The sequence below is a fragment of the Hippocampus comes genome, unplaced genomic scaffold, assembly GCF_001891065.2.
Source record: "Hippocampus comes isolate QL1 unplaced genomic scaffold, H_comes_QL1_v1.1 scaffold36, whole genome shotgun sequence".
Classification (NCBI taxonomy): domain Eukaryota; kingdom Metazoa; phylum Chordata; class Actinopteri; order Syngnathiformes; family Syngnathidae; genus Hippocampus; species Hippocampus comes.
Window position 1 is genome coordinate 1,331,299 of NW_017805695.1, and position 18,734 is coordinate 1,350,032.

At 41.3% G+C, this 18,734-nt stretch overlaps 1 protein-coding gene across 2 annotated transcripts in view; it reads left to right on the forward strand.

Annotated features, from left to right (window-relative positions):
- Positions 1 to 18,734, forward strand: part of ttc27 (tetratricopeptide repeat domain 27) — a 73,511-nt gene that overhangs the window by 43,910 nt on the left and 10,867 nt on the right. For both annotated transcript variants that reach the window (XR_002169716.1, XM_019882197.1), the window contains exons 10-18: positions 3,629 to 3,742; positions 5,292 to 5,387; positions 7,564 to 7,686; positions 11,520 to 11,747; positions 11,934 to 12,032; positions 13,576 to 13,628; positions 14,994 to 15,159; positions 18,135 to 18,332; positions 18,463 to 18,574. Coding sequence is in view for 1 of the 2 variants with exons in the window: in XM_019882197.1 (XP_019737756.1) it covers positions 3,629 to 3,742; positions 5,292 to 5,387; positions 7,564 to 7,686; positions 11,520 to 11,747; positions 11,934 to 12,032; positions 13,576 to 13,628; positions 14,994 to 15,159; positions 18,135 to 18,332; positions 18,463 to 18,574 (1,189 nt within the window). In the remaining variant the exon portion in view is untranslated. The remainder of the gene's footprint in view (positions 1 to 3,628; positions 3,743 to 5,291; positions 5,388 to 7,563; positions 7,687 to 11,519; positions 11,748 to 11,933; positions 12,033 to 13,575; positions 13,629 to 14,993; positions 15,160 to 18,134; positions 18,333 to 18,462; positions 18,575 to 18,734) is intronic.

Consider the following 18,734-nt stretch of genomic DNA (forward strand, 5'->3'; position numbering starts at 1 on the left):
AAAACTGCATGAACTACAGGGTATAGAGGACACACGCTGAACGCGCATGAAATTGCAGAGTGGAGGGGACACACACACATACACACACACACACACACACACACACACACACACACACACGCACACACACACACACACACACACACACACACACACACACACACACTCAATGAGTTCTGTCCGCAATTAGTGTTGTCATTACCCAAACGTTTATTGAATGTTGTTAAAAGAAAAGGCGATGTACACAATGATCAACATGACCCTATCCCATTTTTTTGGAGTGTGTTGCAGCCATAAAATTCTAAGTCAATGATTATTTGCTAAAAACAACAGAGCTGATCAGTTTGATCATTAAATATCTTGTCGTGGTGTATTTAATTAATGATAGGTTAAACATGATTCGCAAATCATTGGATATATTTTTTTAAATTTATGTTGTACACTATGTGCCAACTTAATTGGAATTGGGTTTGTTGTTACAAAAGTGTGGATAGAAAGCACGTCTAAGAAACACACTGAAATGGAAAGCAATAGGGAATTTTTGAGTTTAAACTGTTTGATGAAAGGTTTGGTTCAGGCTGATGATAAATTGTTTCTACATTGGTAAGATCTCATTCTTTGAGGAAGCAAACACGATTCTCAGCAGTCTTAATGCAAGTACAGTACATTTTAATTCTCAGTAGCATGCTGGTGTCAAACTCCAGTATCCTGCATATTTTAAATATTTCCTTCCTCCACTACACCTAATTCAAATGATCAGGATACTTATTAGGCTCTTGTATAGTTTGCTGATGAGCCGATCTTTTGAATCAGGTGTGATTGAGGTGGGAAAGATAAAAACAACAAAAATGCAGGATAGGAGCCCTCGAGGACCAGAGTTTGTCACTTACTGTATGAGGGCGGTTAAAGAATCATAGTCAAAACAGACAATAATTGCTGAATTTCCAATTGGCTCTACTGAGGTTTTGTCATACAAGCATTCATTCATTCATGTATTTATTTATTTATTTATGTTCGACTTGTGTCTGAGGAACCGCATTTTTTATTTCCACTTCTGTTAAAATTGTTAACATTAAGCACTTAGACAAGACATAGCTAGAGTTATATGGCACATGCTATTGCTGCGATAAGGCCATCTCTGAAAATGTCTGTCCCCTTACTATATATGTATAGTAGCATCACAGTGGCTGATTCCCCCACTGCACAGTTGAATTCGTCGCACATCCTATTTGACTAAAAACTGTAAATCCCAATGTCAAAAGAACAAATCAAAAGGTGTGATTTGGATGCTTTTTTGTTTGATTGAATTCCACACCCAGGATGTCACAAATACTTTCAAAAATTCTCGTCTCTTATGGGTTAACTAACATTGTCATACTACAAGAGAAAATTAGCTTCATAAATCTTGATGAATGTTGTTTATTCCAAGTTGTTTGAAAGGATGGGATTATTGCAGTGTGATTATGCTCCAAACTCTGAATCACTCACATTTTTAGCCAATGGCCAAAATGTGATCTAAGCTAACATCATGAACCATTTAAGAAATTTGCTACAATTCAAACTGGATTCTCCAGTAAGATGTAGCACGGTGCAAAGGTGACCAAAAGCAAAAATTATGTCGAAATGTCTTCAGTCTGAATTCAAATATAGCCAAAAGCTAAATATTCAATGTAATTTATGAATGTTCCTCTTCAATAACTTTAATATGTCACCGAAAAAGCTTGTTCAGACATGAAGCAATGAAGCATGAAGGTAAACAGCGTTCCCTCGCTTTTGAAGGGAATTGCCAGGTTTTGTTGTAAATCGCAAAAATCTGACACATGATGACAGCAAAGGATTCCTTCCCTTTTATTTATTTATTTATTATTATTTTTTAAAAGAGCTTCCAGTCACAGCAAGATTCCACTATACGCCACCCAAGCAATACTGTTTCTGAGTACAAAAACGGCAAAAATGTGAGTTATTGGTTCAATAAGGGAGCTTAGGTCCCCGTCAAAATCTGCCAATAGACAAATTTGCAAGTGCCGCCCATGTACGGTGGTATACTGTACTTTGAGACATAACTACCTTTGCTTATATCAAAAATAATAGCAAGAGTTTCATTGTGAAGACAATCCTTTTTGTTCGAAGGTCTTAACACGCAGCATAAGTTTGATGTCGTTCCAAAAAAAAAAATGAACAAGCAGGCAAATTTACTCCCAACAGAGACGAGCACTGCGTCATTTGTCATCACATCGAGCGTCATGTATTTCCTTCATTACCAGAGTACTGTAATACCAATTATACCAAGATGGCGCCGGCACGTGTGGCAACCTCGGTTACGCATTTCCTAGTACTGTATTATCCTTGTTTTTGTCATTTTTGTTCTTTTTTGTCACCCCTACGTCGCTTACTTATACGAGAGAAGAGTTGCTAAGCATCAGGGAGTCTACGCTCGGACTTTTTTTCACCAGCACACAAAAACCCACAAGGTTTTTCGGACTTAATAACAAGCGGCGCGGCTGCGCTGTACAGAGCATGGAAACGCCGTCGGTGAAGGGGGAAGCGAGCTGGTGTGCTAGTCACTCTACGTCAGCGTGGATTTCGAACCCCGCTCCCATCGATCCATCTTGCTAATCTCTGTCAGTGGGTGGTACTACCACACAACGGTACCCCCACATTACGGAATGTATTTCCATACTTATTTGTCATGTCCTTGTTTATCGTAGTTGCTTGTTATTGCAATACGAGTGTAGCCTGTACTACCAGAGACAAATTCCTTGTGTGTTCTACCTACTTGGCCAATAACGATGATTCTGATCTTGATCAATACACAGTACTTGATAGTACGCGTTTAGAGACGTACAAGGGGCAGTCAAGTAATTTACCTGAGTTAGAGTTCATCTTGTTTCCAGAAATTTCAACAGTGTGTAGTTAAAATATAGTTAAAATATAAACTGTTAAAAACCTGTTTGAACGTATGTGCTTGTTTGACAGATGATGATGATGACATCATTTCCAAAATGGCTGATAGAAGGGGGGGATATGTGAAAACTAATTCAACTTCTACCAAAACGAGTATTTTTAACTCCACACTGAAATATGAACTGCAAGTTGGGTGAAGTGAACATGGCTCATTACTTTTTGACTGCCCTTCGTACATCCAGCCATTTTCGATGCCACATTTTTACTTTCGATGAAAGTATCCTATTCCTGACTGACTTTGGCACTGCCCAGGGGAATGACTGCCAGTCACTTGCAGGGCAAATACTATGGAGAGACAGACAACCCACACTGCCCTTAATGAAGTCAGCTGGGTGAATCGCAACAGTTACCGAGTGGTTGTAGCTGTATTCAAATTAAGGGCAGATTACCATAGAGCAAAAAAAAAAAAAAAAAAAAAAGGATGATGCATTCACCATACCCCTCAAATGATACAAGATGTCCTAATGGTTACCAACAAGTTTGGATTTCGGCTTGGTATTTTAGACTTTGTTTGTCGGCCAAAAATTAACGACTTTACAAATTCCAAATTCTAAGGTGACCACGCCAGCTACAGTGTGGGCCACAGCCATTGCATTCTTTTTGCCAAGACTTAATCTGTTCTTGCACGACTTGAAATGTACTTGTCTATCTTGTGTGTCTGCAGTGTTTACTGTCTCAGCCTAAGTTCTGGGCTGTGGAGGTGACTGCACTTTGCCTCAGGACCAAACTGGAAAAAGGGAGTCCCCGATGTATTGAGAGAGCCATGATGCAAACTCAGGTAAACTACACGGCGGGTGCATGTGGCGTGAACATCAGCTCATCATTCGTGCTCCAAAGATTAGGGCCCGACCAGAATATTTGGGTGGCCCGGTGGTCGACTGGTTGGTGCGTCGGCCTCACAGTTCAGAAGTGCAGGGTTCGATTCCGGCTACGCCCTTCCTATGTGGAGTTCGTATGTTCTCCCCGTGCCTGCGTGGGTTTTCTCCGGGTACTCCGGTTTCCAAAAGCATGCGTGGCAGGTTCATTGAACACTCTCAATCGTCCTTAGGTGTGAGTGTGGAATGTTGTTTGTCCCTGTGTGCCCTGTGATTGGCTGCCAACCAATTCAGGGTGCCCAAAGATGGCTGGGATAGGTTCCGGTGCGCCCCCGCGACCCTTGTGAGGATAAGCAGACCAGGAAATACGTGGTTGTTTGAATATTTGCCATATTTAACACATTTATGTTTGATTTAAGTTGCACTGTGTTTTTATTTTATTGTATTTTTTATTTGTCAGAACAAAAAAATAATCGGTCGGGCCCTAATAAAGAGATATCTGTCTGGATTCTGTGTGGATCAGCTGTCGAGATGCATGGCAGTTGCATTGTTAGGGAAGGCCGAGACATTTTGGGATTGGTGTTTCAGTGTCATTTTTGGTCAGCATAAACAGTGTCCCAATGCCCAAAGCAAGTCATAATGACATGGTTGAAAGCGCTTGATGTGGAAGAAAGCTCACCGCAGCCCCATTGAACACCAGTGGGCTGTACTACAACTGTGGCTTGGAGGACTTGTGGCTCATGGAAGGGTCGGTGTCCATGTCCCGCCTGGACTAGCAGACCGAGACTAATGACGAACAAATGCAGAGAACAAGGCACCAAACCACAAGTAGCTTGGGTTGTGATGCTATTGGCTGTATCCTTTTCACTCTGTGACATGTCTCCTCAGAGGTTTCTGTTATGGTATGTATGTACATCCTGTCCTATGCGAATGCAGTTCACGTCAAAAACAGGAAATCATTCACTTTGGCCCCTTCTCCATTTCCCGACAAGGAAGCCTGCCATGCATCCAAATGGGCCCACAAAATGTTTAGATTTTTGCTCTGCATCAACTGAAATGGAACTGTCAGCGTTCTGGACAGATTTTGTTTTATTATATTGCTTTTCTTTTTATACCCACTTTTATGTGGAATTGCATTTGTGCCACATAGATAATAAGAGGAAATACATTTCTATCAGTATTGGTTATTCGTAACAATAATCAATGCGCTGCCCATTTGGGAAGAATCCAGAGCAAAAGTTAAAGTCACTTTGATGCAGGTTCTTCACATATCGTCATTGGATTTCGATTTTATTGCTGTAAATGTTCTCTACCCTCAGTGATTCACATTGAAGTTATGTGTAATGAGCCGGGTGTATTGTGCAGTAGTAGAGATTTGACATGTCTATTTTGGGGGCTTGCTATCTCATCAAAGGTAATAGCATGTTGGTCGATTAAAATTATTTGCCGTAATCCTTTGTCTGAAAGGAATACCTTTATTTCTGCAGCGCATTTTATGTTTTTCTATTTCAGGCAATAGTAGACCATTTTGAAGACAAGAACTGTCCCTTGACCGAGCGTCTGAAAATCTTCTACTGCTGCCATGCTCCAACCAGATGGGTTGTCCAGGTAACAAGGAGTGTGTGTTTTTTTTTTTTTTGTTTTCTCCGCCACATTTAGTTGTGTGGCCTCCACAGTAACTCCGTATGTGAGGCTTTCGAACATAAACAACGTCGCAGTCCTGTACGAGGTGACAATCGAGCAGCGACCAGATTTAGCGTCACCAATAGGTTTCACGAAGACTGTAAATGTAATGACGTCCAACCAAACCAAAGTGTGGTCATAAAATATATCCCAAATAGATTTCAACGGAATAAGATTTAAGTCCGTGTTTACTTTGCTGTTTTCCAATGTTGGCCTTGGTACCTTTGAAAATGAGGCGATGGTTTTGGTCAGCAAAAGGATTGCATGAGGAGCCAACTATAAAAGAAATGTTCACATCTGTTGAGCCACAAAGCTTAATAATTGCTCGAAAGACATGATAACATGCCTCAGATATGTGTACAAAAAAAAAAGACTGCAAAAATAGAATAATTTACACTTGTCTGAGGCATCGACGGAGGAGGAATTCCTGAGAGAGGGAAAGAGCATTTTGAGGAGTAGCGCTCATCCAGGCGCCATATAATAACTGATAACAGCAATAAAGCCGGAATTGAAGACTCCCTATTGCAGCCTGGGGACAAGAAAGTAGGTCGAGCCTCTTGATTGCAGCTAGTGAAGCGATGCTTTTTTTTTTTTTCTTGGAGAATGGCCTGCAAAAAGAATGGCTTTTATATTGTCAGCTGGTTGAAAGTGGGCTTGGTGTGAATGTGCTTTGTTTTCATGCCAGATTTTATGTTCCATTTATATCCTACTTGTTTCACAAAAAAAAAAAAAAAAAAAAATTTTGAACCTAGCTAGAGAATTTCAGATTTCACAGTGACATGTGAAGGCATACCATCAAGATAACATTGGCTTTACCGTAATTCCTCTGTAGTTGTGAATAGTATAGCAACTTTTCGTTGTGTTTCCTTGCTACTTTCCTCATTGTTTTGAGGATAAGTGAAACATCTGGCAATAACCGGAGTGCATTTTAATCTGGGTTGAAGAATTCATCAAATTATAATCCACATAACAATGTCTCCATTGACAGCTAAAACAGCAGACCGTATCTCATTGAGCGGCAAAGGTTTGCGGGTATGCGCGCAACTAGCGAATGTTTTTTTTCATCCAGTGTTGCAAACCGCTGCAGTTATTCGCCAGACAGTCCCAAACAGTTTTAATGGTTGCAAACAATTTTTCATGTTGCTAAGAAATTTTGTTCCAAATTTCTTTGCAACATGAAAAGCAGTTTATGATTATGATTAAAATTGCGAATGCACGTCTGTAGCTGTTTGCAACGCTGGATGAACCCTGATGAAAAAAAAAAACCATTAGCTAGATGCGCACACACTTGCAAACCTTCACCGTTCTATGAGATACCAGGTTTACCATGCTGGTTTGGTGGTTTGTGGGTCCCAATGATCTTGGTAACTAAGTTGACTAGCAGGGTCACTCACGGCAAACAGGTCCTCGGTGAGGGACAAGACAAAGCACAGCTCAAAAGAATCGTGATGATGAGTTAAAATTTTGGGCTTTGTTTTCCTGCGGATCTCAAAATCCGAAATGGCAATGTGGGTCTCCTTTCCTAAGGGTTCACCACCTGTGGGAGGGGTCAAAGGGGTCTGGTGCTCTATGAGCTGGGCAGCAGCCAAAGGCTTGGCGATCCAATCCTCGGCTACAGAAACGAGCTCTCGGGGCATGCAATGTCACCTCTCAGGGAAGAAGCCCGCGCTTTTTTGAGAGGCAGAGAAGTTCCGACTAGACATAGTGAGACTTGCCCCCACACACAGTTTGGGCTTTGGTACCAAGCTTCAGGAGAGTGGTTGGTCTTTCTTCCACTCTGCAGTTGCGTACGGCGAGAGGCGCAGAGCGGGTGTGGGCATACTTATTGCTCCCCGGCTTGGCACCTGTACGTTGGGGTTCATTCTGGTGGACGAGAGGGTAGCCTACCTCCACTTTTGGATGGGGGACTGGTCCTGACAACAGCTCAGCGCATCCACCTCCTTTTTATGGTGTCTTTGGAGGGTGGGCAGCAAAGTGGTCCCCCTGGGGACTCCCTCGTTCTGCTCAGAAACTTAAGTGCTCATGTGGGCAATGACATTGTGTGTGTATGTTGGATAATATGTCAATCCAAGAAAAAAATTCATTCTGGCTTTCTCGACAGAAACAGTTGGCGACTCTTCTGACAGACCTTGCCTGCATCAGTTCAGCTCTACTCATTTACGAAAAGCTGCAGCTATGGGAAGATGTTATCATTTGCTATGAGAGACTCGGGCAACACGGCAAGGTATACAAACTCACATTTAGATTAGGAGAGACTCCCAAAAATCAACAATTTGTCCAACAGAAAACACACTTCCTGCTTTAATTTCATCCACTTCTTGTCGGCTTGTGCCTGAATTAATTGTGCTGCGCTGGTTACTGCCATGTCCTCAAGTTGTTCCACAAGATCAACAAAAATGATCATCCATTTCAATAAACGTATCATTTCCCATCCCTTGGACCAAAACTAAAACTCAAAGACAGATGTGAAAATCATGGATGCTGATTTCAGTCTGACTGAATTTTGCACACAGTGTTATGCTAATCTTACAGGTAAGAGGATTCACTTCAGTGCTTTTTTTCCCACTCAAGGTTCATAAAAGAAATACGGATGTACTCTAATGATTAGAAAACCACAAAAAGCTGGAAAACCGAGTTGACCAGTTGTGTTGGCTGTTTGTTTACATGACATTGTAAGTTTCTCTAATATATCCATGCTTAAAGATTTTGTCATTTAAAAAAAATAATACACCTCTCATACTTGTTGAAACTCAGCTCAACATTATTACTGTGGCACTTTAACTACAATCACAGCTCTAACAAAGTGCTGTTCATATAGCATAAGACATTTATTTCAATAATGATACATACCATATTTTCCACACTAAAAGGCGCACTTGATTATGAGGCGCACCTTCAATGAATGGCCTATTTTGTATTTTTTTTAATTTATTGGACGCACCGCATTATAAGATGCAATCTACAATGCATCCACTAGATGGAGGTACACTCAAGGAAATGCCAACAGAACATTACACTACACTACACTACACCCTGATTTATATAGCGACGAACAGATGTCAGGAAAACTTTTTTAATAAAGCAGCGACACAGTTCACTTAAAAAAACAGCAAGTTATAACAGTGACTCGTTAACGTTGAACTCTCTTGCCGCTGCTCTATTTCTGTGTTCATCTGCGTACCCGATTGCCTTAAGTTTGAATTCTGCGTTGTCAGCATGTCTCGAGCAAGGAGCCATTTTGGGGTCGAAATATTACCGGAATGACCATACACGAGGTGCATCGGATTTTAAGGCGCGCTGTGAGTTTTTAAGAAAATGGAAGGCTTTTTGGTGCGCCTTTTAGTGCGGAAAATACGGATAAATAAATATGTTCATTTCTAATTAAAATGTACAAAAGCTGCCTTATATGTTGCCGTTTTGCATACATTGCTCTCTTTTTACTCATGTCGTATGAAGCTGTTATTGGAGAAGAGAGAGGAGCAGATTTGAAATCTCCAGCGTCCCGTATAAAGGCTCCGGGATCTGTGGATGTTTATCGAGACATTGAAATTGTAATCCACTTCATTCATAAAGTCATTCACGTTTAATACAAGCGGAGTTTGAATGTAAACAAACACTTACAGTTTTCTAATCGTCGAAAGTTCGTCCTCGGGCGAATTACATTTTCCTGTCCCATTTAGTCCTCCTTCCCTCTTTACTTAATTATAGTGCTGGCTCCTGTCCCTCTCCATTTCTCCTCTGGGAATGCATTCTACAGCTTTGTGCAGGATGAAGCTCCTTGCTGTTGTATCATTGTAGACGAAACACCGAAAGCCCTTTAGCGTCTATAATTCTCCACTCAATAAAACACTGTGGTCAAACAAACGGCAGTAGTGCAAACAGCCCAAACATGCCGCAAAATAGGGAGCAGAACTATTCTAAACATGCGACTCGTGGATTCGCAAAGAGCAAAACGCCGATAGTCTCCACAAAAGAATGTCACGTCCCAAAATCCTGAAAGCAGTTGAATATGTGTAAGCACAATGCACAGATTCAATGACAAAAAGGGTGGAATTAAGGAGACAATTTTCACAGTTGTGGTAACAGGTTGAATTTTAGACACTTTGGGTTCTTAGATATAAAATTAGACATGCAAAAGGGGCAAAAGGCACCAGATTTTTTTTTTTGTTGGTGTTCACAGATCATACCGGTTTCAACAAATACAGTGGACTGAGCCTGAAAATGAATCACAAAAATCTGTGACTAATTGATGCTCCCTTATAATTGCGAGAGAAAAAAATTCGGTGAAAATAATGATTAAGTGAGGGATCAAGGGAAAAAAAGCATGACTTGCAGGATAGTGCCCCCCCCCCAAAAAAAAGCAAGTAAGCAAGGGTGACGGAACACACACACACACACACACACACACACACGATAGGAGTGTCAGTGATAATGGGCATCTCGTCTCTGTAACAACTTTTAAGGTGTAAAATTAAAATATGCTAAAATGTACATTAGAAAGCGCTTGCCTGCTGGGCCTGTCTGTGCAACACACCTACACAATTCATCAAGGACTGTCATATTGTCTGTTACAATAGACATACAGTCAATAAAATCTTAAGGTCTCTCAAATTCTGAGGGTGCTTGTAGACATGTGCAAGGAGCCAAACAATGAAGACATATGGTCACCACAGGACAGGACGACCACATATTAAGGAGAATAGAGACACAGTTAGAGTAAAGCTGATTTATATTTTGAATATTTGTTCATATTAATGAAAAAAATGGACCGTTCAAAATCACAGTTCTTTCTGACCAGCAAAAATATTTTGGAAAAAGTGCGCCCAACTAATTTCCAAGTTGAGGTAAATCAAAAATGACAATGTTGTTTTTTATGTTTCAAGGGGACCTTAAACAAAGTGCCATTACTTGCTATTAGCCAGGAGCGCATATAAAAGCAAGCAGATTTTTCAAGCAACTGACTTTAAAAAAAAATATATTACCCACTCGTGGTTTTATAATTGGACCAGAACATTACGAGCATAGTGCTGTGCTATTTTTACATGCTGCTGAGATGTGACAAAAAGTTCCGAAAATGTTCATTAAAAAGCGCCTGCCTGCTGAGCCTGTCAGTGCAACACACCGACACAAGCTGGGATACAAGCCCCAGACAACGCTTCCGACACATGTGCTGCTGCACTCATCAATCATTTGAGCACTAATTCATGTCATTGATCGTGCACTGTTCATACTTGAACCGAAATAAACTCAACCGCATCACTTGCAAGTGCATCTACTGTATTGGCCCGAATATGAGACGGTGTTTTATGCATTGAAATAAGACTGAAAAAGTGGGGGTCGTCTTATCTTCGGGGTCTAGACATTATACCCATTCATGACACTAGATGGCGCCAGATATCATTGAAGCGAATGCTGAACTTGACTCCCCAGGCCAAAATGAACCCCTGTCACGAAGAAGAAAAATAAAAATACCGGTAGCACGAAGAAGAAAAATAAAAAATAGCGTAAGAAAGAAAAGAGAAGAACATAATAGAAGAGATAACAGAAAATGGAGAAACGTAGCAACAATCTGGAGAAAAGTGGGTCGAAGATCGGCCAGGTTAACCGGCAGCTCAGGAGAAGTTATGTCATTTACATTTCAAAAACCAGAAGCCATTCATTTACGAATGTGATTGCACTTTAGTTACAGCACATTTGACAATAAAGTTGTATTCAATTCAATTCAATATTTAAATGTTCAGATATTAAGATTTGAATGAGGCAAAACAACATGCTTTTTCTCTCAAATATATTGTTAGAATCATTTGTTTCAGATGTACTGTAATTATTTTCTGTATAAAAATTAATTTGGCGTTCAAAAAGTCTTTTTTCAAACTTGTCTTGAAATAGAGGGGTCGTCTTATAATCAGGGCCGTCTTATATTCGGGCCAATACGGTAATTCACCTCCTCAAGTGGTCTCGGTTTGGCTGTTTCGATGCACCCCAGCGGTTCGCTCGATATCGCGCCACTTTGTTTGAACCAGAACCAAGGTGACAAGTGTTTTTCCATGTGTTCAGGCTGAAGAGATCGTCCGCAGGGAATTGGAAAAAAAGGAGACACCGAGTCTGTATTGCCTACTAGGGGACATTTTAAGAGAGCATCAGCACTACGACCGGGCTTGGGAGCTGTCAGGCCATCGCAGTGCTAGAGCCATGCGCTCCAAAGCCCTGCTATATCTCCGCAGCAAGGAGTTCCAGCAGTGCGTCGACTGCTTCGAACAGTCACTCAAGATCAACGCCCTCCAGGTACAAGTTATTCCGTGCAGAATTTTGATGGGACGTTATGGTTCACTTGGAGTGTCCCCATGAAGTTGTTGATTTAGAACATGCACCTGCCCAAGTGAATGGAACTATAAATCTAAACACGAAATAAAAATGAAACTGAATGCGTGCAGAACGTGTGACGGTCTGCCTGTGTGTGTGCGTGTGTAGCTTGGTGTGTGGTTTTCCCTCGGCTGTGCCTACTTGGCCTTGGAGGGCTACGAGGGAGCGGCCAGGGCTTTCCAACGATGTGTGGGACTGGAGCCAGATGTGAGTACCAAGATAAACATTCTGATGAAACGTTACAGCAGTAGTCAGGGGGAAAGAAAAAAAAATTGACAAACCCATAAATCTATTGCTTGACAACACATTTCTTTTCACTTGCTCATATCTCGCTCTACACACACCGTCTCTCGTGTCTAGACTGAAGAAAAATAATGTCATGCCATTTGAATAACAACTCTAAATATTATTGAGGCCTCCGTTGTGCCAATTTAGGAATTCGCGATGATTATGAATTATTACGAAACAAAATGCTGCTTTTTCCTGTTGAATGTCAATTCCCTTTGATTTTTCACACAGTTCTTATTGACTCGCTCTTTTGTGAAGAGTTCAACTCGTATTGAAAATGACATCAACAGCAATTGGTTATCGCGCAACACTACTCGGCTGGAGTTTACGAATGTCTTGCTGCTCCAATACTTTTGGAGGGCACTCCATCACATCGACATCTGACACAAGAGTGTGTGTCGGAATCAATTTGCGGTTATCAGTTAGTAGGAAAAAAAAAAAAGAACTTTGCTTCAGGATTGGATGTCAAACTCGTCAGACTTGGGTCAGTTGTACTTGAACTTGATGCAAGCCTGTGTCAAATATTTCAGTGTCCTGAAAATATGATTGTGCAAGTGTTTATGTCTTAGTTAGTGGGCAGGTACAGTGGGAGCCAAAAAGAATGTTTACCCTTTGAAATTTCTTACATTTCTCCACAAATTAGTCATGAAACAGAGCTTCATCGAGATCATAAGAATTTAAACAGTCTGCTCAAACTAACACCACCCAAACACAAAAAAAAAAACATGATTATGTTTTTAAATTTTTAGAGCATAATGTGTAAATATTCAAGTTCTCAATTTTGCCTCCACACAAGGCGAATGTGTTGTTTTCACATAAATCAAATTTGGTGTCATCTGTCCACAGACACATCCAAGTGCTCTTTAGCAAACTTCAAGCGTGCAGCAGTGTTTTTCCGAGACGGTCATCGCTGCCTCTTTGCTGTCCTTGGTGAATCAAGGAATTTTTATTGTCATCCCAACACACATTTCCACATGATATGGCACGAAATACGACAGCCGAGGTCGCAGCTTAGCTCACCAAGTCCCAAGACTCGTGAAAATAGAAATAAATAAGGTGAAAGGAGAAAAGAGAGGCTTGTTCATGGTTTGAAAGTGTGAAATTTCACCTATTACAAGGTCATATTATACCAAAAAAAAAAATTAAGTGGACAATGCACAAAATTCCAAAGGTTTCAGATACCGGTACTTTTTTTTTCCCTCCTCAATGTAATTTGTGGCTGGAGCCTCCCTGGCCAATTTAAAATGTCTAAAAACGGTTCATATTTGTAAACAGTTGAACTGCATGGTTAAGTGTAGCTCTTAAATTTTCACCTTAACAGGTCGAATGAATGGAATAAACGTAACACGAATTCAGCGCGCACACCTCACTTCCAAAGCATCTGTGGAATACTGTAGATACGAATTTATTGTCTTCTCATCTTTGCTCTCTTTTTTTCCACGTTATTCCATTATGATTTTAGAATGCAGAAGCATGGAACAACCTCTCGACTGCATACATTCGCCTACGAAATAAGTAAGTGAAAGCCACTGCTGATTGTATTTCAATGACTGACAAAACAATGGTTCACAATAAAATGTATTTGACCAGGGATGGACAACTGGCGGCTGGCTTGTGACCGCACTTGATTAATCCCCCCCCCCAAAAAAAAAAGAAAACACACATATCTTTATAATAATAATTATAATTATTAGTACCAATCACCAAATTCTTTTTAAAAAATGCTGATAAACATTCAGCTTACGTTTTCCATGAAAAACTGGGCAAACGGAGGGGAGGGGGCGGGTCTGCAAATATGTTGGTGCCCAATTGCAAATATGCAGGAGTTGACTGTAATTTGAAGTTGTCATCACCAGATGGGAGACTTGTCTTACGCTTAGTCTTTGTTCAGTCCGATCCTTTATTTTACTTGTTCACAAAAAAACAAATCTGACCTCTAATGTGAACATCACCCAACCCTGATGCGCACAAAGTGTGACATTGAGTTACATGCACACACACCCCCCCCCAAAAAAAAAAAAAAAACCCGACATCACGTGACACTGTTTTTACGCAAGTAAATAAGGTATTTGGCTTTTGATGACATACAGTATATGTCGGATGTGTACAGATGAGCATCCGCACTGCACACGCACAATCTGACTTGTACTGTTCACACTGCATGAAAAAAAATCTGATACGTGTTGCTTATGGGCAAAAAAAAAAAATCTGAATTGGGCTGCAGTGTGAACATGATCCTGCCTGATACTGCCCGATTCTACAACCTGAGTAGCCCTAATCGTTGTTTGCGGCTTTGTAATGATAAGCAGCACACATATACAATCTCAATAATATTCTGAATTATTTCGAGTGAGTTGATTTTTATGGAAAAAAAATGTTCAAAATGGGTTCTTGCGCTCAATATTGGTTACTTATTCAGCAGTTTTGTGCCGTCCTCAAGAGAGCCTATTACAAAATTAGAGTGTGTGGTTATTTTGTTGTTAGCTTCAAACACTTTCTTGTGGAGTTAGGATAGTGGATCTTTTATGCCTGCATTGGAAATTATATGATCAAAAATGACATATATCAAGAGCATGTATTTTGCCCATATTTAACAACCCCGCCCCCCTCCAGCCTTTAAGTTGTCCATCCCTGCAGACAGTTTGTGTGGCACTACAAAAATAGGAGTCAAGTGTGATTTTTGAATAATGAAAATAATCAGCAATTGCAAACATTCTTTACTTGGAGCAACACAACAAAGACGATCCAAACATTCTCGCTAATTTGTATTGACAGCAACTCCTCAAAAACATTTTAAAATGGACCCATATAAACCATTAGTATTTGCTGCTTATTGCAAAATTGAAACAGTTTCTCCTTTGACCTTTTTTTTTTTTCCAGAAACAAGGCCTTTCGCACCCTCCAAGAAGCCCTCAAGTGTAATTATGAACACTGGCAGATTTGGGAGAATTTCATCGTGGTCAGTGTTGACATTGGTGCCTTCGCTGAAGCCATCAAGGCCTACCATCGTCTGATGGATCTAAAGGACAGATACAAGGACATCCAGGTCAAGAAAAAAAAAACACTCAAACAAACAAAAAACACTTCCCTTAACACCTTAAGTCCACGACAATTGGCCCGTCTGAGTGCTTTGACACATACTCAAGATCGGTCTCCTCCTCTGACATGGTTGCAAGAGGTGGGGATGCGTGTGTCCAATATTGATGTGTCTTGCGGTTCCCGTCACTGCTCTGACCCTCCTCAACTTGTCATTTACATACGTGGTTAACATTTGAGAGAGCCAGATGCCTTCCTGACTATCTGAACGCTTTCATAGTCATGATCATTTACCCACTCTCAAGTCGTGTTTCACGCGGAGCGACAGGACGAGATGCTTTTTGTACATTGCAACATTTCTTAATCTCGCTGTCATCCGAAAAAGAAAACCACAGGGTGATTTACAACATGGAAATGCAGTATCAATCATGTCTCAGGAATATTACTCCCACCAAGCTAGTGCATTCAACACTCGCTCTAAATTAACAATTTAAGGCTCCAACGTCTGCACTTGTAGTGAAATCAGCTTTCTTCATCCAAATTGTACTTTGAGATTAGGTTTTTTTTTTCTTTCCTGAACATGGATCAAGGCATCAGAGTGCAAGCGATAGAATGGCCAATAAGTTAGTGGAAGGTATCAGTTATCTTTACTTCTGTCTGGCAGTAGTTGGTTGAAGTGCACGTAAAAGTTGACCAGGTGGGATCCGCCGGTCAACAGACAGGAAGGGACATGGCCGCTGTATGCACTGTGGGAAAACATGCGTCATGTATGGCACCAATTGGCCAGTACGTCATTAGCAGCATTGGAAAAGCACGATTGAGCACCTTGTGCGGTCAAAAAGTGGTTACTCAATATGCAGTACTGTGGTCCCTCGTTTATCCGATTCCGTTCCAAAAATCACCCGTGATAGATGCAATCCACTAAGTCAGAAACTTTTAAATTTTTATTGTATTTTTTTTTCCAGTTGTTACATTATATGTCTAAAGGCTGGAACCGTCACCATTATCACTGTCTCGCATTTCTCTCTTATTTTAAACACCCTTCAACAAAGTTCAAACATTCACAAGAAAAATGCGTATGCAGTATTATTATTATTACAAATTTACCTTTCAGTGTACTGGAAGTGGGCAGCCCAGTGGTCGACTCACAGTGCAGAGGTGCAGGGTTCAATTCCAGCTCCGGCCTTCATGTGTGGAGTTTGTATCTTCTCACGGTGCCTGCGTGGGTTTTCTCCGGGTACTACGGTTTCCTCCCATATTCCAAAAACATGCACGCCAGGTTAATGGAACACTCTAAATTATCCCTAGGTGTGAGTGTGAGCCCGGATGGTTGTTCGTCTCTGTGTGCCCTGCGATTGGCTGGCAACCGGTTCAGGGTGTCCCCCGCCGACTGCCTGAAGACAGCTGGGATAGGCTCCAGCATGCCCGGGACCCTTATGAGGATAAGCGGATCAGAGAATGGATGGATGGATGGATGGATGGATGGATGGATGGATGGAGTACTAGAAGTCAATTCAAATGAATTGCATCTCACACAAAAGTTCTTTTCGGCGCAGATATGGGCACGACCACGCCCATTTCCATAATTTGCATACTTTAGAAAGGCTTTTTCTTTAGAAAGATCAGTTATCTGTGCAGAAGCGTAAGACAGACCCTGGGCAAAGTACGGCCTGGGAGCCACATCTGGTCCGCCTACACTTTCCGACCGGCCCTCACAGTAAAGTCAAACGTCAAACATGCTGTGACTTTATTTTGGAACTTGTCCTTTTATGTGCACATACAGGGATGCGAGTAAAAAGGCCAGGTAGCAAGCAGTGCACTTTAGCCAACCTAGGAACATTTCTGCTATATTTCACCACTTTTCTGACAACTCCAGCAACTATTTTGCCCCTAAAGGAGACCAGCAAAAATAACAGCAGTGGTCCTCATGTTAGCAACGTTCTTATTGACTGCACGGTGGAGGGAAGAGGGCCAAGAAGATTTGGCCTGATAGTACAGTGCAGCAGGGGTTTTGAATCCTGTTGCTCGAGGGCCGCCGTCCTGCATGTTTTCCATCTCTCCCTGCTGCAATACACTTGATTTAAATGATCAGGATCGTTATCCAGCTTCTGCAGACCTTGCCGATGATCTGGTTTTTCCATATAGCCGCCCCTTTGAAAAATTAATTGCTCATCCCTGGCATAAGATCTATAAGAACAGTCACTGCTACTTTCAGCCTGGAATTATGAGTATGACTGATTTATTATTTCGATTTGGATAGTGTGTCATATGATGTCAGTTGAAAACAAAACGGCAGCTACAAGCTACTGCATCTCCATGAAATCAACAAGGAAATAGCATCAGGCCTCCTACCACATATTCAGAGAGCGCCGAATGTTGATGCACGGAGTATCCCGATTATATCCTGATGTCAATAGACGTATTGGGGCCATACATGTGCAGATGCAAATTGTTTGTTTGTTTATTGAACATATATAAAACATACAATAACAGATTGTCAAAATCCAAACTAAAATTATAAAAGGAAAAATAAAAGTAAGTAATACAAACATCATCACAGTTATATGTTCAAAGGAGTAGGGAGAAGTATACAACTTATCTAGCCCTACCCCAAATGAATTCGATCACCTGCCATAAAAGAGACCACCCAACATCTTGAACTACTTTTGTGCGCTGAGCTCTTTGTGCTTTACCAGATTGAACGGGACTGAGGAAATCCAGTTGGAATTCACCTTTTTATGCAAACCGAGGTCACTGCGTCAGAAATGCATATCTCAGAATTAAAAAAAAAAAAATGCCCCATGTAGCAATTGTGAGTGTCATAAAACCATTAAGACATTGGGTTGACATTTAATACTATACTATTAAAAGGGCTTCACAAAAATAGATTATAAGCATTACCCAATTGCACTTGTCAATAAATAATATGTAGATATCTATTTCGATATTCATGCAATATGTATGTGTTGTATTGGTCTGTTGCAGATTGTCAAAATCCTCGTCAGGGCTGTCGTTGAAAAGTTGACAGACAGCCAGGGTGAGCAGGCAGCATCTTTGCAGTCCAAGCTAAAGGAACTGATGGGCCGGATCAGTGCCCGCCACAGCAACGATCCCGAAATATGGCAGCAGTATGCTGCGCTGTACGGGGGCGGCCGCAGCTCCAGTGCAGAAGAGAACGAAAAGGTCTGGGGCGCCCATCTTTCGTCAAATGTCTCCGAAGTCCCCGCGAGCCCGATATATGCTCAAACCGCCAGAACGCCACAAGTCTGCCCCTTTCTTCTTTCCAAACAATAATTGTGGCTTGTGGTTTTAGGCCCTGCAGTTCTTGTCCAAGGCCCATCGCTGTGAGCTTCAAGCTGGTGGCTGGGAAAAGGAGCCGGATCTTTTTCAGGAAGTGATCAAAAGAGCCATCGATGTGGGCGAAGGTGAGGGCATCCATTTGCAGTACCTAATAACGCAGTGCCGTCCGTCTTCTGCCACGCGACGATGTACGGTCGACCTCCGCATACTCGTTGGGCATTCGGGGCGTTGCATATTTACTGAGTTTGTTTAAAATTTTATCTTTTCAATATTCGGGGCGGGTGG